Here is a 22,021-nt window from a genome sequence, read left to right as displayed (position 1 = left end):
ATAAACTAGAAAGTCAGGTCTCATAACCTGTGCTCAGCAAACCACCCCTTGGGGTGACCCTGTCATGTCTTCACCCGCAAGCAACTTCTACAGGGATGTAAGACCACAACAACATGCAAACTACTGCTTGATAACTGGGCCACCTGTCCTTGTTTCATACAGGTCTGGCTGAGGGCAATACGGTAAGGATGAGAAGGGACAACTGGGCTCACAGTGCGGCAGAGGCACATCCCCGGAGGTTCTCACTGTACTGGCACACACAGCACCTGCCACATGACAGACAGACAGTGAATTCTCAAGTACCTCAAGATTCCTATTGAGTGGGTCTGCTATAGAGTCAGGCACATATTTTTTTAAACCCTCAGAGGAGTCTTGGGAGGGAGGTGGCAGGGGGAGGCCTTCTCTGGATCAGGAACACAACTCAGCTCAAAACTTAACAGCTTTTGAGAAACTGGTCAGAACACAAGGATTTTCCCTTCCCCAAACCCCATGCAGCTGACCCAGTTATCCTAGCTGAGCACTCCTGCCCAACATTGCTCTGTTTCCTCCTCGGCTCACCTGGTAACATGAAGTATTTGTAACTAACCTGGTGAATTTGCACATGGTAGCAGCCTGGAACTTCCAAGCCAAGAGCAGCACTCGAAATTCCGTGGGGTCGACACATAGGTCATTGCAAAAGCGTTCCATGCCTTCTTCCAAAATTGCATCCTCCCGCTCGTCCTTGTAGCGCCTGAACAGTTCTTCCAACCTCTGCAAGGAAGACTCCTCAGCATTGGACTTGGACTCCCTCCCAGCATCTCCCGAGGACGTTGGCAACTGGCAGATCTCAGTGGCAGCCTCCGCCTTCTTGGTCCCATTGACGAGGATATCCCCACCTGGCTTGCCACAAGGTGGCACCTGTTCGTCACGGTGGCCTGCACCTCGCCTGCTGTGTGATTTGCTGCTGGAGTCCCGGTCTCCATTCTTGCTGCCCAAGGTTGATGAGGGATTCTTGCACTTGGTGACACACTGGCCCATGGTGCTGGTGGCCTGGCCTCTAAAGCGGCCCCCTCTGGAATGGATGCCCTCGCTGCCGCTGGCCCATGTACTTCAACATGCCATCAGCCAGAGGAGCCAGCCAACCTGGGAGGAAATTGGAAAGCAGTCACCTCTTGAACACAGGGCATGGGCATGGGCAACACCCTCTGGGGACTGCTTACTGGGGACCACTGCGTTTCAATGAGCCAACAAGGAATGAAGGGAGATCACCTGCCTGATAAGCCAGCTCTGTAACTTGCCTTGGAAAAGCAGTGGCTATGGCACATATGGAAAACCAATATGGGAAATTCCTAAAATTCTTAAGGTAACATAGGTTACAAAGAAGCTGATTCATGTGCAGAACACATCAAAGACCACAGTTCTGACAAATATTCCAGAGGAAATCTGTCTTGCCAATTCATCATCATGTAAAAATTTTATGTGGACCTGGATTAAGCCAGAGGGTACAAATATAAGGTTTATTTTCTAGTTTCTAACACCAACACGCTCAGATTTTCTTTTTCCATACATAGGATTAATGGAGGGAGGGAGTGGCCATACCCAAAACAACTATAGGGTCTCACAATGGCCTAACATGGGCCAGCGCCGTGGCTCAACAGGCTAATCCTCCGCCTTGCCACGCCGGCACACCGGGTTCTAGTCCCGGTTGGGGCGCTGGATTCTGTCCCGGTTGCCCCTCTTCCAGGCCAGCTCTCTGCTGTGGCCCGGGAGTGCAGTGGAAGATGGCCCAAGTGCTTGGGCCCTTGGGCCCTGTACCCCATGGGAGACCAGGAGAAGCACCTGGCTCCTGCCTTCGGATCAGTGTGCTGCACCGGCTGCGGCGGCCATTGGAGGGTGAACCAACGGCAAAGGAAGACCTTTCTCTCTGTCTCTCTCTTTCTCACTGTCCACTCTGCCTGTCCAAAACAAAAAACAAAAAAACAATGGCCTAACAATGAGGTAAGGGATTTGCAGTGTCAGGCCTGGGAACAAGGGCCCAGCCAAACATCAAAGTAAAATTCATCCCTGATCTCTCCAGATCTCTTTCTGGGCCTATCCCACACAGCAGGTGTAAGGACCTTTCTTCGCTCAGCTACGGAAGCCATCCACCATCCCTGTACTCCAAGCAAAGTCTCCTAGGAGCTTCTTTTTTCATTCCCTCCCTTTTATGTCTTTAGTGAGGCTGTACAGAATGCAAGCCAAGTTCTCATTAAACATGACAGTCCTAGCAGGCTTCTAATGGGGTATGTGTCTCTGCTCTAAAGGACTGATTTGTCTAAATACAATCTTCTAAAAATGGTAGGATATGGGGGGGAGGAATTGTGATGCAAAAGGATAAGCCACTGCTTGGGAGGCCCACATTCCATATTGGAGTCCTAGCTACTCAGTTTCTGATCCAGCCTCCTGCTACTGCATCTTGGGAGGCAGCAGATGATGGCGTCAGTGCTTGGGTCCCTGCCACCCACATCAGAAAGGGACCTAAAGGTAATGTAATTTCTCTAAGACTACCCTGTCTATCCAGGACTCCTTTTTTTCTTACATGTTTATTTTTATCTACTTAAATGGCAATAGAGACAGAGATACAGAGATCTTCCATGCGCTGGTTCACTCCTCAAATGCCCACAACAACCACACTGGGCCAGGCCAAAGCCAGGAACCTAGAAGTCCATCCAGGTCTCTCCATGGGTGGAAAGAGCCCAAGCACTTAAACCACCATATGCTGCCTCCCAGGATGCATTAGGAGGAAGCTGGATCAGAAGCAGAGATGCTAGGACTCAGAACCAGCACTCTGGGATCCAGGCATCCTTCATAACAACTTAACCCACCATTAACAATGGCAACTTCCAGGATTCATTCTTACTTTCAAATAGTTTGCTAGGAAATCCATTTTTAATAGTGTAGGTTGTACATCCTTATTCCAAAAATCCAAAATACTAAAGAATCTGAAACATTTTGAGGGCTGACTTGATGCCACAAGTGGAAACTTCCCTACCATGAAACTTTATTTCACATACAAAATTACTTAAAATGTTGTATAAAATTAACTTAAACCTATGTATATAGGGAGTATATGAAACACAAATCAATTTCATGTTTAGTTTTGGGTCCCATCTCCAAGACATCTATCTCATTATGTATAATGCAATGCTCCAGAATCTGGAAAAATCTGAAATTTCTTAACATATTTGGGTCTTACCATTCAGGTAAGGGATACTCAACCTGTACTTAGAAAATTTTTCCAGCTACTACAATAATGGTATCCACCAAAAATGTTAAGAGAAATGTGGACTAGGAGCCAGGACAGCAAGGAAAGCAAATGCCAGACAAAAATCTATGTCAGTCCCACACGGGCCTCCCCAGTTGTAGGGAGCTTTCATGGACCCTCAAGATCTAAATTCAAGCTCTTAAGAGAACTGGCACTGGGGCAAAAGGCTGTTGTTTATGAAAGGCCGGAACTTTAAACTTTGCCTAAAAAAAGCTTCCTTTAAATAGCACCTGGGTAGATTTGGGGGTTATCTTCAGGAGGAATTCTAGGGTGACTTCTAGGTGCACAAATTTAAGAGGGAAGAGCACTGTAGTTCCTGGAGACTAATCGTATCAGGGCGTGTCTGCTCTCCACCCTGAGAGAGAATAAATGACAAAAAGACATGCCCATACATGCCTCCCAAAGACCTGCAGTTTCACTTAGGCTTTAAAAACTTACTGAAAGTCTTTGAAGAGCTTTTAGTGTAGAAAATGACATACCCAAGTTACGTTTTTTTAAAAGTCCTTCTATGCTTTAAGATTATAGCGAACAGGCCATAAGCACAACCTATTAAAATATCAAAAGGCAAGGGGTTAATTCTTGGTAGACCATCATACAAGGGAAGCAACTGTTCGAGCTGAATTATCTCAAAACAAGAAGGACTATAGCATGTGGAGGGTCTGGTTTCCAGATTTGTGTTTCTAAAGACTAGAGTGCTGAAACAAACAAAAGGCCCAAACTTACACAAACCCCACATGCTCACAGACTGGCAACTCTAATTCCCAGCCTCGCTGACTCATCAGGGTTTGCTGCTCAGCTCCTGCTGCTGAGGGAGGCACAGGCACTCAGCGAGATAAGAGGATTTCCTGGCCTCCATCTGACCCACCTATCCCAGGCTACTCAACCCCAGCCACCCTGGACAGATGCTTCATTATAGCAGCTTCCTCCAAATCCTGGCATCCAGGCCTTCAGGTAGGGACAGAACAGATGGGCTTCCAAAGAGGCCCTTAATCTCATTCACCCAACCAGCCCTCCATGTAAGAGCATCTTCTGATGACCTGACATGGCAGAACCAGCCGAAACCTGAAGGCTTTTAACAGATGAGAAAAAGGAGGGGAACATCAACACTGACAGATGATCAATCAGCAAGTGCCAGAAGGCTGGATCCTTCCATTCTGAGCTCTCTCGGAAAGGCGCTCTCATTGCAGCTGAACGTGTGCTGGTTTAAAGCCAGAGGAAATATTTTCATATCTGGTGTGAGTATGGTCCCTGGTCACTGCCCTGTGAGCTCCCTTCTTCTGGGTCTACCCTCTTCTCTGGGAAAAACACTTTTGCTTCCAGAGCTTTTCCCAGTCTCAATCACAGTCCCCAGACTTCTGTTCCAGGCTGGAAGCACTTTAAGTGTTTTAAAGTTGAAGGTCTTCCTGCATCACTAGCTGTTGGCTAATGGCTAATAATAGCAGCCATCAATTATTGAGCACTTGCTGTGATACCAGGCACTATGCTAAGCACTTTAACTCATATATCCATATCACACCCACATTTAAAGACAGGGAAACTGAGACTCAAAAGTAAGTTACCCTAGATCATGTAACCAACAGAACCTAGTAATCTGGCTCAAGAAACCATGACCTTTACCACTACACTGATGAATTCACTTCCAACAGGGTACCTGGGGAAAGCACACAGAAGAATGGGCACTGAGTTTAGATGTGACGCTACAGCAACTCCTACATCAGCCACAGCAAAGGGAGCTGCATGATCTGTGCCTGCGGCTCAAGAACCCACTGTCCTCTCCTAGGCCATCTCTGCTGCACGATCCAGCCAAGATGGCCTTGGGCTCAGTTCCAACCAGAATTAGTCCAGATGTCTGAACCCCTGTGTTTTGGTCCACAGCTCTATTTTAGAAATTGAAGTCCAGCTCTGCCACTGGCCATGTAACCCTGATGAAGCTTGAATTTCCTCAATCTGCAGAAATGGTATCTGCTTCACAGAACTGTTAAGGATTTAGTTAGGAAAGGCAATAAAATATATTTAATATCTACTGTTCTTCTAACAGAAGACACCTGCTATGAAACCTATTACTATGATTACTAGCAGCTGAGTGGCCAGTTGGACGTCCTAGCTTGTCCCATGTGAACAGTGGTTCCAGGCCTCAGTCTCCTCAGACCCAGATAGGACTCCTATCCCTGCCTTGAGTCAGCAGCCCAGGTCTTGTTCAAAGTTTCTTACACCACAGCAGTGACCCCAGACAAAAACACCACGGCCCAGAAATACCTGCAGGATGAGATTCTCCACAGGACGGGGTTTCCTTTTGACTGACTGAATCAAACAGAGTAGGGTTTTTGCTGTCTCTAACCTGGGGCGGGCTTTCAGCCAGTTCCAAATTCCTTCCCCTTCCATTTATTTCCAGCTATGCAGGTTTGAAAGAAGAAACCAGGATTTCTAGTTTTCTATTCAGTTACACTCATCTAATGGTCGGCCTAAGTTAGTAGGTCCCCCTTCCTATCACTGCTGGCTGGGACGTAGACAGCCTCATGGCTGTAGCACTGTGTGGGCCCCCCAGAGCCAAATTTCAGCAGTAACAGACCATTGTTACTAATGAGTACCACTTTGCATTTGTTAGCACATTATAATAGCTATATATAAACATAGCTCTGTGAAGTAATTACCCCTAATTACAGCAAAATAAATGGAGGCACAGGGAGGTTCAGGAACCTGTCTTGGGAGGGAGAAAATAGAAGCAGAGTAATTAAGAGAATGAGCTCAGGCAAACTAGGATTTGAATCCCGATGCTGGCACCAAGGAACTCTATCGGCTTATGACTAAAACAGGGCAGCCGTACCTCAAAGCACTGTTGGGTAGACTGAGACATTCCAGGTACTTGGCTTTCACAAAAGTGTATGTTAAATGTTTGCCTCTGTAATAGCTACTGTTATTACCACAAAGTTGGTGACAGCATCAGCCTCCCTTATGGAACGGTGCTCTTTCAGCAGCAGCCCAGATCTGCCGTGGTAACTCAAGTATGCCCAGCAGTAGCGCTCCTGTTCACAAGTGACTCTGCTCCTGTTTCTTTTTCTTTTCTTTTCTTTTCTTTTTTTTTGACAGGCAGAGTGGACAGTGAGAGAGAGACAGAGAGAGAGAAAGGTCTTCCTTTGCCGTTGGTTCACCCTCCAATGGCCGCCGCGGCCAGCGCACCGCGCTGATCCGAAGGCAGCAGCCAGGTGCTTCTCCTGGTCTCCCATGCGGGTGCAGGGCCCAAGCACTTGGGCCATCCTCCACTGCCTTCCCGGGCCACAGCAGAGAGCTGGCCTGGAAGAGGGGCAACCGGGACAGAATCTGGCGCCCCGACCAGGACTAGAACCCGGTGTGCCAGTGCCGCTAGGCAGAGGATCAGCCTGTTGAGCCACGGCAACGGCCTTCTGCTCCTGTTTCAACCATGGAACACAAATGGGTTAACTGGAGCCAAGGACAAGGAGGGTTGGGAAGAAAGGAAAGCAAAACAAAACAAAAAATAAAAAGCAAATACACACACATATCACAAACCTGAGAATCCTACTTCCAGGCACTTACAGCTTTGGGTGTTTAAGCGGCAAAATCAAAGCCAGTAACTCCGCTGAGCTTATGCTAGACAGAGCAGCCTCCAGGTTTTCTCCCTCAATCTCAGGCCCAACTGCTTCTGCCTCCTCCTCACAGCTCCTCTGTGCCAGCTGTGGCTGCTACTCCCGTGGATGGGCCTCACTGCCCTCTGGCTGTAGGTCTGGAGTAGGCCTTGCTGGCCCAAGGGGCAATTCCAGAGGCTGTGGTCCCTAGGAGTGCTCTAGCTCCGGCTAGGGATCGATCAGGAAGCCACTCCAATGTCTTGGGCAGTGCTGTGCAGGCATAATTCTGTCATAGGGCTTCACTCTCAACTGCTGACAGAATTGCCTCTGAGGGAGCAAAACTACCATGGAAGGCTAGCCCACACTGAGACCTGGCGAGAGAAGGGTGAATTTTCACTATGGAAAGAAGAGATGAGAGGGACTGAGGAAGAGAAACCAGAACTAGGGGATCCTGGGGCTACATCTTCATATGCATCATCATCATTTTCAAAGCCCCCAAGCCGGAGAAATGGGCTGTTAGAGCTCTCCTAAGTTAGGAAACAGAAGTGGGACTAGGAAGTCAAACCACTCTGGAAGACTTTATATGGGAAGGTTTCAGGGAAAGTAGGACTTGTACAGGTCCTTAAACGGCATATCATGGAAGAGAAGAAAGCAGGAAGAGAGCCAGTATGTTAAAAATCATTACAGGGGCCAGCACTGTGGTGTAGTAAGCTAAGCTTCTGCCTGTGGCGCTGGCATCCCATATGGGCACCAGTTCGTGTCCCGGCTGCTCCTCTTCCTATCCAGCTCTCTGCTATGGCCTGGGAAAGCTGTGGAAGATGGCCAAGGCACTTGGGCCCTTGCACCCCTGTGGGAGACCTGGAAGAAGCGCCTGGCTCCTGGCTTCACATGGGCTCAGCTCCAGCCATTGTGGCCATTTGGGGGAGTGAAGCAGCAGATGGAAGACTTTTTTCTCTGTCTCTCCCTCTCTGTCTGTAACTCTCTCTCAAATAAATAAAATTAAATCTTTTTAAAAAAATCATTACATATATTTATTGAGGGAATTGACAAGAACTGTCACTCAATCAGGAAGATAATGAAATTTTCATTTTAAACAGGGAGGAAGTAAATTGAGTTTAAAAGAGGTTCCATGGCCAGTCTATGAAGAAAAGTTTTGGCTTCAAGTCCAAGCAGTTTGACTCTAATTGTCCATGCTCCATCAAAGCCTCACTACTGCTTTTTGCTACGATGTGCCAGGATATACACGGCTCCTAATGGGATGATGATACTCCAAGAGGAAAAAAAAAATTTAGCAATGTCTCAGTCCACTAGTGAATGGGAACAGAGTGAATTCCCAGAATGCCTTCAGTTCTCACCTGGCATGTCCCTAAGCTGAGTGTGCCCTTAAGCAAGTCATTTATCCACTATCAGTTTCTCTGACCCCAGCATTAAAGTGAGGGGTCTGGATTGGTTTTTCCAGACCAAATTTTCTGGGACTTCCTTAACATTTTTTAAAAAATATTTATTTATTTATCTGAAAGAGTTACATGGAGAGAGAAGGAGAGGCAGAGAAAGGTCTTCCATCTGCTGATTCACTTCCCAGGTGGCTGCAACGGCCAGAGCTGCGCCGATCTGAAGCCAGGAGCTTCTTCTGGGTCTCCCATGTGGGTACAGGGGCCCAAGGACTTGGGGGCCATCTTCTACTGCTTTCCCAAGCCATAGCAGAGAGCTGGATTGGAAGTGGAGCAGCCAGGACTCGAACCGGTGCCCATATGGGATGCCGGCACTGCAGGCCGTGGCTTTACCAGCTATGCCACAGCGCCGGCCCCTACCTTCACATTTTTAACCTACTTTATTCAAACTCTAAATCTGCAACCTTTTTAAGAACACTTTGTCTCCGCCCATCAGAGCCAAGTCCAAAAGAGAGAAAGCAGGCCTTCTCCAGTCTGAGCAATGGGTGACAGGTAACTGGTTTTGCAGCCTTCCCTAATAATCTTAAGTTTGATCCCTGCAGGATCAGCAATAGGCCTTGACATATGGAAAACAGACCAGAGCAAGCTGGCTCTTTGCTGCAGCTGGTTGGGCCAGGGAGCCTGCTCACAAGAATGCTGTGTTGGCTGCTGATGGGAAGCCCTGTCACCCGGTGAACAGTCTTACAGAAGGAAGAGCTAAAAAACAGGAGGCAAATGCTAGCACCACCAAACAGTGTCAGCAAGGCTGCTAAGATCTACGCTGAGACCTCCCTGACAGGCAGGACCAATCCAAACCACTCTTCCACTCTGTTCTCATCCAGCAGCCAGAAGCCACTGACAGATGCTGCTGTTTCTACATATTAACAAAAAGAAACCTAACTTTTTAGCTTTCATCTAAACACCTGGAAGAACTAGCTGGGTGTATGTTTTTATTTCTTACTGTATATGCCAGACACCCAAAAGCCAGAGAACATGAGTACAGGGATCCCTCAGCTTTTCTACAGCAGCGAAAGGCTACAACAGCTTTGTAATGGCAGAAATGATCTTCCAGGGAGTCCCACGCCAAGACCACAGAGCTCCTGGATCCCACCTGGCAGCAGCAGACACAGGAAGGCCCAGAGAAATGAAGAAAAATGGGGTGTCCATTTGTAAACTACTTCCTAGAAAGTAAACTTGCAACAATAACAAAAAAAGATTGAAATCCAGAGTACTTTAATAAAATGTGAAGTTGCTGCTGTCATTTGGAACTTAAAAGATCACCTTTGGAGATTAAGTCTTACGCAGAGCTACTTGGGAGGAAAAGCTGTTCCTTTGGCCAAAGCAAATGAGACCCGTCTGCTTCTATTTTCATGCTTTAAAAAGACTTTTTGTCCTAAAAAGTACCACGGCAGCAAGCTAAGACAGTGGGTCCAGTCAGGATTGGGTAGGGACACATGAATTTCTACTCAACCAATTTCAAAAGTGCAAAAGAAGAGGGATGAAGGGAAGAAGGGAAGAAAGAGGAAACTTTTTTTAAAAAGAAAATAATCCAACTGGTTATATTTCCGTAAAATAATCTTAAATCACATAATTAAGACCAGCCAGCTCAGCACAAAGTAATTTATTTCATTTTTGAAGTATTCCCACTGTTACTTAATTTGCGTCATTCATAAACAGTCACGTGCTACAAAATGATGTTTTTGTTAATGAAGGGCCACATATACATCAGTGGTCCCTAAACGCTGAAAACCTCCTATTACCCAGTGACTGGAACCTTCATAACATCTCGGTGCAAGGCATTATTCCACTGTTTGTGGTGATGCTGGTGTAAACAAACCTACTTTACTGCTAGTTGGATAAAAGTCTAGCACATATAATTATGCATAGTACATAATACCTGATAATGACAACAAATGACTATGTACTTTCAAAAAACATTATTTTAGAGTGTACTCCCTCTAGATTTACTGTAAAAAAGCATGCCATGTGTAGCCAGCAGCAGTCTCACACATCTGTTTTCTGCCATGTCTGTTTATTGCATCAAGAGGCTTCCTGGCATGAATGACCTGTACCATCTAGCTTTGTGTATGCACACTCTGATGTTCGTGCAATGACAAGACTGCTTAGCGACACACTGCTCAGAATGTGTCCCCATCGGCCGGCGCCGTGGCTCAACAGGCTAATCCTCCGCCTGCAGCGCTGGCACACTGGGTTCTAGTCCCAGTCGGGGCGCCGGATTCTGTCCCGGTTGCCCCTCTTCCAGGCCATCTCTCTGCTGTGGCCCGGGAAGGCAGTGGAGGATGGCCCAAGTGCTTGGGCCTTGCACCCCATGGGAGACCAGGAGAAGCACCTGGCTCCTGCCATCAGATCAGCACGGTGTGCTGGCCGCAGCGCGCCAACCGCGGCGGCCATTGGAGGGTGAACCAACGGCAAAGGAAGACCTTTCTCTCTCTCTGTCTCTCTCTCACTGTCCACTCTGCCTGTCAAAAAAAAAAAAAAAAAAGAATGTGTCCCCATCGTTTAGCAATGCAAGACGGTATGAATGTACCTGGGGACTGAGGGACTGAGGCCAGTGTGAGTTGGCTAGAACAAATATTATTTGCCAAATACAACCAGGCCAACACACATGTACTATTATAAAGTTTCCAAATGCCAAATAATAAAGCATTTTTGGTCTCTGAATTCCAGAACTTAACTTTATGTTTAATCCCAGATGACGCCAAACAACCAAAAAGGGCCTTAACATTCCACTGATCCACAACAGAAATACTTTTTGCTATCACCACTGATCTGGGCAAGTCTGACTGCCCACTTACGTGCACAAGGGGCATCATTAAGGAGCATCAGGTTTCTAGGCTGGCAGCTTTTTGTCCCTGCACCAGCTTTTTCAGCAAGTTTCCCCATCACAGGCCCATCTTGGACTTGTACTCCGTGGCTCTATACTACAAATGAAGCATGTCTGCTAGACTCATCTCTGGTATGCCTGCAGCTTGTTTTCTTCCTTGGGATACAGTCTCGTTAGAACCCACCGAAGGCAAACCACTGATTAGGCACTAATCCCCTGCTTTCCAGTTAGCATATGGGTACCAGCCACTCCAGAAGTTTACCCGATTATGACTGATGGGTCCTCAAACACCCAATTGCTACGTCAACTGTTCGATTTTGAGTCACCTTTTGAAGAGTTTAGTAGTGAGCAACTGACTGAAAAATAGTTTACACGGAATAGGTTAGATTTTTGCATCTAAGTAAAAAGCAAGAAAGGAAATTGTGAAATGAGCCAAAAGAAGAGGAAGGAAACCAAAATAAAAATGATGAATGACTGCATCCAAATGTTTTAAAGGGGTACCTAAATGACCACAAATGTACAGACCCGGTTTCTAGAGCCACATGGCCTCTAGGCAGGCCTCAGAGTCATCACATAGCAGCTAATCAATTTCTTAATTCTTTAAAAAAAAAAATCTAAATCCATTAGGACCACATTTATCAGTTTTTTCCTAGAGCTCCATGATGGAAGCTGACTGCTAATACAGCAGACAGGAAGGGGAATTGAAAAGAGCTGTCCGATAAAATAATTCTTGCTTTCAACCACATCAGCAACCTGGTCAGAAAAGTGAGGCCACCAGCACTTTCTTTCCTGCTGCAAAATTCAAAAGTATTACACAGTTATTCTGTGAAGTTTAGAAAATATAGAGCAACATAAAGAAAAAACAGTCAACAGCCGGCGCCCTGGCTTAACAGGCTAATCCTCCGCCTTGCGGCGCCGGCACACCGGGTTCTAGTCCCAGTCGGGGCGCCAGATTCTATCCCGGTTGCCCCTCTTCCAGGCCAGCTCTCTGCTATGGCCCGGGAAGGCAGTGGAGGATGGCCCAAGTGCTTGGACCCTGCACCCCCATGGGAGACCAGGAAAAGCACCTGGCTCCTGGCTTCAGATCAGCGCGATGCGCCGGCCGCAGCGGCCATTGGAGGGTGAACCAACGGCAAAAAGGAAGACCTTTCTCTCTGTCTCTCTCTCTCTCTCTCTCACTATCCACTTCTCTCTCTCTCTCACTATCCACTCTGCCTGTCAAAAAAAAAAAAAACAGTCAAGTAGTAATTCCATCATCTACAGTGAACATCTGGGGGTCTATCTTTTTAATCCACATATGAAGGTACACAGAAATACATATAGGTGCATATTATTTACATAAATTTTAAACAAAATAGGAATCATATTATACATCCTATTTTGCAAACTTTTCCATTGAATATTTTCATAAAAATCTTCCCTTCTCTTAAAATGTTTTTTAAAAAGCAACAATTCAATGGGTAATATCTAGTGTTGGTAACATCACTAATGCTCCAGCCATTTCATGTAACCCATAGGCTATTTAAATACTAATATTCAATCTGTCAAAAATTTGGACCTATACTGCAGGGGTGAGAAAGAGGTTCAGTTTCTCTGTGTTAAAACATCTTTAATATGGGGCTGGTGTTGTGGCACAGCAGGTTAATGCCCTGGCCTGAAGCACTGACATCCCATATGGGTGCCAGTTCAAGATCCGGCTGCTCCACTTCTGACTCAGCTCTCTGCTATGGCCTGGGAAAGCAGGAGAAGATGGCCCAAGTCCTTGGGCCCCTGCACCTACATGGAAGACCTGGAAGAAGCTCCTGGGTTCTGGCTTCAGGTCAGTGCAGCTCCGGCCAATTGGGGAGTGAACCATCAGATGGAAGACCTCTCTTTCCCTCTCTGCCTCTCCTCTCTCTGTGTAACTCTGACTTTCAAATAAATCTTAAAAAAAAAAAATCTTTAATAGCCAGCTAAGTCTTCCACTGAGTGAGAGTACTACAATTTGCCCATTTAATCTCATATTGCTGGACATGGAGCTTCCAATAGTTCACTACTATAAATAACACTGGTGTAATAAACAGAAAATACAGCTAATAGCACACATAATTATTTTCTTAAAAAAATATATAAAATCAATCTGATTTCCAAAAAAGGTAGTGTCAACTTATTCTGGCAGTGTATTGAGGTATGTATTTCTTTCAACACTAATTCATTTTCTTTTTTTAAAAAAAAGTCCTTAATCAAAACTCGTAAGATATTATAATTAACAAAAATATCAAACTGCCAAAGGAGGATAGAAAGCAGGTAAATAAAGAGGCCACTTACTTCACTGTGAGTCCAAAGACTAAGAAAGTGTTGTTAACTGTGGGGTGGTGGTAGTGCAGAAACAAGATTAATCACAAGGATCTCTTATATTATATCTCAATTTATTTTTCAAAAGAAGATTAAATTCACTACCCAAGCCCATCTTCAGCCCCCATTCCCCCAAAAAACAGAAAAAGATGATGCTTACTTTAAGGTCTAATGAATAATCCCCTCACCAAGGTTTACCATTGGGTTAGAAGGGTCTGGCCTAAGGGCTAGCCAGAATCTGAGTGAATCATATGCCCAGGGAGCAGACACAGGGAACTGTGGAACCCCCAGAAACAGTAAATGGGCTAGATTTAGCCCCTAGGCCTAATCATATAGGCTCTCATGCTACAGACTGGCTCAAAGGATGGTACTGCTTGTAACAGACTGGTCTGCCTCCTCAGCATCAAATGATGATCCAATTTTCACTAGTAGATCTGTCTCTATCACTCTTGGCCACATGGCTAGGCAGGTTTTAATGGGAACATGTGACTCAGGTCCACCAAAGCCTCATATGCCCCTGGTTTCAATGACTGAAACAAGGGTATGCACGTGACCTTTGCCAGTGAGAGTGTATCTCAGAGAATACCGGAGCTTGGAGATATTATAGTCATCCTACCCGAAAGAGCCTCTAACGAAAACAAAAATGTCTATCAAGGGGTCACTGAGAAGCTTAAATAGTTTTTAATTTTTTTAAAATACGTATTTATTTGAAAGTCAGAGTTACAGCAAGACAGGGGGAGAAAGAGAGAGATCTTCCATCCACTGGTTTATTCCCCAAGTGTCCACAATGACCAGGGCTGGGCCAGGCCAAAGCCAGAAGCCATGAGCTTCATCCAGGTCTCCCACGTGGGTGCAGGAGCCCAATCACTTGGGCCATCTTCCACTGCTTTCCCAGGTGCATTAGCAGGGAGCTGGATCAGAAGTGGACCAGCCAGACTCAAACCAATGCCCATATGGGATGCCAGCTCTGCAGACAGTGACTTAATCCACTGTGCCACAGCACTGATCCCAAATAGTCTTTTCTTATCAGACAGATCTTGGCTCAAGTACATTCAGAACTCAAGACCAAAATCACCAAGTGGAAAGCAGCAACAAGAGACAAAGAGAAACTAAGATTTAAAAGCACTATTTGCATTGTGAATCCAATTGTACCTCCTATAGAATCAAGATCAAAGCCAGCCCTTCAGATATGTGAACCACTAAATTCCCTCTTGCCTAAGCCAGATGTTAGGTTCTCTGCCACGAATGATAGGCAAAGCCAGGCCATTTGGATCTCTTCTACTCACAGAGCAAAGAAAGAGACAATCTAATATCTAAGTGTTTTGATTCATGGTCCTGGGCCAACTCACCAGGATACAGCTTCAACCCAATACATTAACAGGATCCAATGATCCAAACTTATAAAAGCTGCCAAATTTCATTACAACTGGGTGGACCGTTAAGATGCTGTTTAAAAGACAACATGAATAACAAGCTAAAAAGATTGCAACTTTTCCCCCAATCCTGGTTCAAGCAGAGAGACCAGAGTCCCCGAAGCTGCTTTATTCCATTTTGGAAATATTCTCTGTCATCTTCACGTACCCAGGAAGTAACCTTCCAGTACTCAGGTACCATGTGAAAGGCTATAAAACAAGAGCTCCTGGAAGTCTTTCTCTGTGCAGTAACATGATCAATTTTCCAGCCGAAACAGGCATTTGATATAAACCACATCCTATGAAACTGAAAGACCAGATCTGACCAGAACTTGGCTACCCTCTTGGTTTCAATTCCACCACTGAAACAATTTCTCTTTGATTTTAAGTACTAAAGAACCAATTTACAAAGTGTTCAGGTTTCGAAGACAGTGACAGGAAATGTTCATACTTAGGTGTCTTTATTGGAAATACGTTCCTAGCAGGTTGAAATTTAAGGCTCAAAGTGTACACTATACTTTTCTTTAAAACCATTACTTAATTTCACAAATGCTTGTATAGCATGTAGCCCCAAATTACACTGAGGCACAAAGATAAACAGACTAATTTAATCAAGAATAAAGCTCCATACCTGATGGCAGGCATCATGGCGTTACAGGCATTGAGAAGTACAACTGACAATTCCTGCCCACTTCCCACCAATGTGACCTGACAAAACTGTCACTACCTAATGGATAGTGCAATGCTATCTATTAAAACTAGCAGTTAGGCTCTACTTAAAAATATACAATATGAGAAAATGTTAAAATAAAGTAGCAGCAGCATAAGCTTTTGGAAATCACTATGTTGAAAAATCTAAAGATAGCTATGGGCTCCAGAATATCGTCAGTGGAATCACACACTTTTCATAACCCTAAGCATTTTGCTTGTATCATAACTACATTCAATCCCTTCATTCAAAAACCTGTTGCCCAGATATTACAGCCTCACATTTCTCACTTGAAAACTAGAAAACTTAGAATATCATTGTGAAGAATAAAAGTCTCCCTCACATCAGATGCGTCTCAGTTCAAATGCTGAGATGTTTCCTGTCCAATCTAAGTGTCATTTCACTTGAATACAGCACACTATTTTATTTCTTCACAGAGTATACTATTCCCTGAATTCTTTTTTTTTTTTTTTTTTTTTTTGACAGGCAGAGTGGACAGTGAGAGAGAGAGACAGAGAGAAAGGTCTTCCTTTTGCCGTTGGTTCACCCTCCAATGGCCGCCGCGGTTGGCGCGCTGCGGCCGCCGCGGTTGGCGCGCTGATCCGATGGCAGGAGCCAGGTGCTTCTCCTGGTCTCCCATGGGGTGCAGGGCCCAAGGACCTGGGCCATCCTCCACTGCACTCCCTGGCCACAGCAGAGAGCTGGCCTGGAAGAGGGGCAACCGGGACAGGATCGGTGCCCCGACCGGGACTAGAACCCGGTGTGCCGGCGCCGCAAGGCGGAGGATTAGCCTAGTGAGCCGCGGCGCCGGCCTATTCCCTGAATTCTTGTTTGATAACTTACTTATCATCTGTATCCTCTACTAGCAACGATTTTACCTTTTTTTTTTTTTTAAAGATTAATTTATTTATTTGAAAGTCAGAGGTACACAGAGAAGGAGAGGCACGGAGAGAGAGGTCTTCCATCCACTGGTTCATCCCTCAGATGCACCGATCCGAAGCCAGGAGCCAGGATCTTCTTCCGGGTCTCCCACATGGGTACAGGGGCCCAAGCACTTGGCCATCTTCTACCGCTTTCCCAGGCCATGGCAGAGAGCTAGATCGGAAGTGGAGCACTGGGACTTGAACCGATGCCCATATGGGATGCCGGCACTGCAGCCGGCGACCCCTGACCAGTCTTCTTCACTACTTTAATCTTGTGCACCTAAGCTAGCAGATAGCAAGGGGTTGATAAATATGTGTTGAATGAATGCTAATCACAGACAGATAACTGAACATGCCCTCTGTACAAGGCACTAGTGTATCACTATTAAAAGTATTAATTCATGATTGAATAAATGAAGAATTTAATAAGCTTAATACTTTTCCCAGCAGTTCGTATTCAATGCACGTTAGCTATTTATACCAGTTTAATTAAATGATGATGCTACAAATACTCAACAGTAAAGGCAGCTGAGTCCTAAGGATGCAGAACTCAGTTTCACCTCTCAAGAGTGGTTCTTAAGGTCCAGCTTCTCTTAGACCCCTCCATTCCCAGCACCCTACCACCTACAGAGAGAACAGGAAGGAAGCAATTGTTTCATTGCTCCAACTACTCCCTACCTCTTCAGTTTCTCAGACAGTGTGCTACAAACACAGCTTCTCAGACACAGTACACAGCTAACTCTCTCCTCGCTTCACAAACTGATTTTCACCTCAAAAGCCAGACATCTGAGGCTGAAATAGGCAGATGTTCAATCAGTCATGTCTCTCTTCGACCTGCATCTCAGTTACTTGGAAAAAATTCACATTGTTAATGGAAATCATTCCTGCCTCTTTTTAGGAAGGGTGTAAGTTCGAGGGTTGGCTGAAACTCTAGGAAGGCTCAGCACCTTCGGGGCTGATCTGAACTATGTGTACGCCATCTCATAAAGGCATCCTACATAAGAAGTTTGGAGGTGGAAGAGCAAAAGCCAACAGCTTTTTTGAATACTGCATACCACTTGCTTTAATAGTGTTTGTTTGTTTGTTTGTTTGTTTTTGACAGGCAGAGTGGACAGTAAGAGAGAGAGACAGAGAGAAAGGTCTTTCTTTTCCATTGGTTCACCCTCCAATGGCCGCTGCGGCCGGCGTGCTGCGGCCGGCGCACCATGCTGATCTGAAGCCAGGAGCCAGGTGCTTCTCCTGGTCTCCCGTGCGGGTGCAGGGCCCAAGGACCTGGGCCATCCTCCACTGCACTCCCGGGCCACAGCAGAGAGCTGGCCTGGAAGAGGAGCAACCGGGACAGAATCCGGTGTCCCGACTGGGACTAGAACCTGGGGTGCCGGTGCCGCAGGCGGAGGATTAGCCTAGTGAGCCGTGGTACCGGCCCTTAAATAGGGTTTTAACCACTTAAAGCATGAAGGACCTAGAGCCAGTTTTAAACTTCTGGTGATATGTTATACCACTGTGATACTTACTAAAACTCATTTATGATACAGTTGCTTTTATTTCTGAGGGTTAAACTATGCACCTTGTCAAAGAGGGTAAGAAATGGGAGCAATAAAGGTCCTCCACTTCTCCAGTGGAGACAATGGGTTCACTATGTTGCACTGAAGGCATGAAAAAGGTCAACACCAAAGTCCTCAACAGGGCCTCCAAAGCCAGACATACTTGCCAGGAAATCAAAGAGCAGATTCCACCTCCGCTGGCTGGCAGGCCCACACACTCTGCTTACCCATGTGAAACAGCCAGCTCTCCCCGCCCCCAGGCCCAGTTATGATATTTGGGGTACAGAGAGAATAGCAACACTGCTGACTTTTCTAGGAGACTGTTTTACAAAAATAGAGCTCCCAATTTTAGGTCTAAAATTGAAAAGAAAAATGGCCAGAATTAGAAGTTTGTTTTAACACAATACATTGAAAATTACAAGCTTAAGCGCTGGTGGCTGGGGATGGGGGATCACACCACCACATGACTTCTCAGTGAGTCATAAAAAGTAGTACAGGCTTTTTAACAGTGGACATCCACCAATGACAAAATTAAGTCCACTTGTGTCAGGTGATGGAAAACCAAACTGACACTCCTCCTGGGTTTACTTCAGCAGTGGCAGGACTGACACAAGTGAACTGCAGCAGCAATTCATAAAGACAGAAGCATTAACAAACCTTTTCTGAGACGAGTCAAAGAGGAAATGTTTAAAACTCTGAATATGACTCATTTTTCAGAAGTTAAATCAGTTTAATAGGAGGGGAAAAAAACTTCTACACTATTAATAAATCTAACTGAAGCATTTCTGGATTTCCAATGCCCATTCTTGATGAACATAGTTTGTGTCAAAGCAAATGCAGGTATTTAACAGCAAGTTGCTACCTCTTCAGTTATGAGAATCACTCTGAGGGAACTAGATGAAAACAACAAAAATTAATCTTCAGATCTAGATGGATACTGTCATGATAATGATAATAAAGGTTTCCCAAAAGGGCTTCTGGGTACCATAAATTATATAACAAATCCACTTTTGCCAGGCAGCCAGGATTAACTCCTATTCACCCAGGTTACAATTCAGTATTGCCAGCAGACTTATCAAAATGGAAGAATCATTACCCACCAATGCTCAGCAAACGCAGTCATCTGTCTCACTGCAAATCAGTTTGCTGACATCAACTACTCATGGCAAGAGAAGTCAATTCAATGACTACAAAAATTTTCGATAATATGTTTCTTCTAGGCCAAGAAAATATATTTTTAAGAACAAGAAAGGAAATATTAATTTTCCCCTAGTAACTTTTTCTGACTGAATTTTTAAGTGTCTAATTTGACAACTTGAGCAAGCCTCCAAAGCATTATACATTATGTACTCCTATGGAACACAGTCATGGCTCCCAAGCAAACACTCAAATACAAAAAAATAACAGAAGAAAGAAAGGATGTTATTGTTTTAGTGACAGCACCTTAGCTTGGAAACTCCCAGAAAGCAGGGAGTGTATAAGATGGCATCAAAGGGGCCATCTGCATCTAAGTCACACTTTCTAAAGAGTCCAATGAAAACCAAGTACCTACCATGTATCTAGTGCACTACACAAATCTATCTATATGCACAGTGCTAGCCACTCTGACATAATAATGTCCAGAAGCACTCATCTAAGGTTTACTATTTCTAGGCACCTTCAAAACATTTTTATAAACACCTATACAACAATCCAACAATAATATCCCAGGAAGTGTTATTATCATCATCACCATGTTACAGATAAGGAAATTGAGGCACAAATGTCAGTAACTTAAATTCAAACCTGTGTTTTACTTTCTCAATATTAAGGATATGCTTTTCAAGGCCAATTTTCAAAAGTATAGAGGTTGGGGCCGGCGCTGTGGCACAGTAGGTTAAGCCCCCAAATGCAGTGCTGGCATCTTGTATGGGTACCAGTTCGAGTCCCGGCTGCTCCACTTCTGATCTGGCTCCCTGTTGATGGCCTGGGAAAGCAGTAGAAGATGGCCCAAGAGCTTGGGTTCCCTGCCCATGTGGGAGACCCGGAAGAAGTTCTTGGTTCCTGGCTTCAGATGGGCAAATTTCCAACCCTTGTGGCCATTTGGGGAGTAAACCAGAGGATGGAAGAACTTTCTCTCTCTCTCTCTCTGTAACTCTGCTTCAAGTAAATAAATAAATCTTTACAAAAAAAAAAAAAGTACAGAGGTTTAAGCTGCCTCTTTCAGAAAAACAACACTCTACTATAAATGACTTTTTGTTGTTGTTTTGTTGCATATTCACCTTTCAGCCACTAAGAAATGGGAACTTGAAGTAGATCATTAGCTTTCAAACTGTAACTGCAACCTTCAGTGAGAAATACAATTTTATATCCTAACCAAATGCACACACAAATACATATGTAATTAAGTTCTAACTATCTTACCCCTTTCTCAGTATTTTTTCTTTTTAAAAATTTATTTATTTATTTGAGAGGCAAAGTTATAGAGAAGGGAGAGACAAAAAGAGGTCCTCCATCCACTGGTTCACTCCCCAAATGGCTACAACAGCTGGAGCTGGGCTGATCAGAAGCCAGGACCCAGGAGCTTCTGGGTCTCTCACATGGGTGCAGGGGCCCAAGCACTTGGGCCATCTTCCACTGCTTTCCTAGGCCACAGCAAAGAACTCAGAAGAGGAGCAGCAGGGACACAAACCAGCCTCCATAATGGATGCTGGCGCCACAGGTGGAGGCTTACTTAGCCTACTATGCCGTGGTGCCAGCCCCAGAAGCTAAGATCTTAAGCCAGGTTTCCCACGTGGGTGGCAGGAACCCAATCACTTGAACCATCACCATTGCCTGCTAGGATCCCTGCAGTAACAGAAGCTGGAGTGAGAAGCCAGAGTCAGACTTTGAACCCAAACAGTCTGTTGGCCTCTTAACTACTAGGCCAAAAGCCCACTCTGACTAGGGAGGTTCTAAAGTGGGAGTTAAAGATTAAGTCTTCAATTAAATACTTTTATTTGTTTACTTGAAGTCACCATGAGAGGTCAACTTTCCAACATCGTGAAAGGGCTCTATTTTAGAGGTGAAAAGATTCCAGATGAAATGAAAGGTTATTCTACCATGAGAAGACAACAATAAGTAGTGCTGGCAATATGTTAAGAATGGCTCTTGGGACCAGTGTTATGGTATAGTGGGTTAAACCATGGTCTGCCATGCCAGCATCCCATATGGGTGCCGGTCTAGATCTGGCTGCTCCACTTCAAATCCAGCTCCTGGCCTGGGAAAAGCAGTGAAAGATTGCCCTACCACCCATGTGGGAGACCTGGATGGAGTTCCAGCCTCCTGGCTTCAGCCCTGGCTGATGTGGACATCTAGGGAGGGAACCAGTAGATAGAAGATATCTCTCTTCGTAACTCTTTCAAATAAATAAATAAATCTTTAAAAAAAAAAAAAAGAATGGTCTGAAAATGTATTGAATTCTATAATCATGTTAGTGACATCTTTCCTTCTAACTCAGTTATAACATTTTTAAAATGTGTGGTCTTGAATGCTTATACTTTTATGGAGATTACAACGCTATGGAGATAATTACCTGTATGACTAGAAAAGAATATTCTTTTATGTGGCTCTCATCTTTAAAAGCCCTGCTACCCACAAGAAATCTTAACCAAGACATATCGATCCAATGGCAATTTCTTAAGAAGAGAAGGAAACAAACACACCATTCTAGTTTTTGCAAAACCCAGTCTGCAAACCAAGGGCAAATGTCACAGCCCCTGCCCATATCCTTTTAGAATTTATCCAGACTCATCAGTCATTATCTATAAATAATGAGTAATTTCCACACCAAAGAAATGGACTGTGAGAGAAACCTGATATCTACCTGGAGTGAGGTGGTCTTGTGATTTTTACATCCAAAGAGAAAGGTGTTTGCTTAGACCTCAAAAAAAGCACTGCATGCCACATGTAATGAATTAGATCACAGTAGGAACAGAGATT

The 22,021-nt window shown here is 45.0% G+C and overlaps 1 protein-coding gene across 4 annotated transcripts in view; it reads right to left on the bottom strand.

Moving 5' to 3' along the window:
* The window catches only part of DCUN1D3 (defective in cullin neddylation 1 domain containing 3), a 40,852-nt gene that overhangs the window by 6,383 nt on the left and 12,448 nt on the right, over positions 1–22,021 (bottom strand). For all 4 annotated transcript variants that reach the window (XM_062179970.1, XM_062179971.1, XM_062179973.1 and 1 more), the window contains exon 2: positions 587–1,122. In XM_062179970.1, the coding sequence (XP_062035954.1) occupies positions 587–1,017 (431 nt within the window). In that variant the 5' untranslated portion in view covers positions 1,018–1,122. The remainder of the gene's footprint in view (positions 1–586; positions 1,123–22,021) is intronic.

Source organism: Lepus europaeus, chromosome 21 (assembly GCF_033115175.1).
Source record: "Lepus europaeus isolate LE1 chromosome 21, mLepTim1.pri, whole genome shotgun sequence".
Taxonomy (NCBI): Eukaryota; Metazoa; Chordata; class Mammalia; order Lagomorpha; family Leporidae; genus Lepus; species Lepus europaeus.
This window is presented reverse-complemented; position numbering and strand designations above follow the sequence as displayed.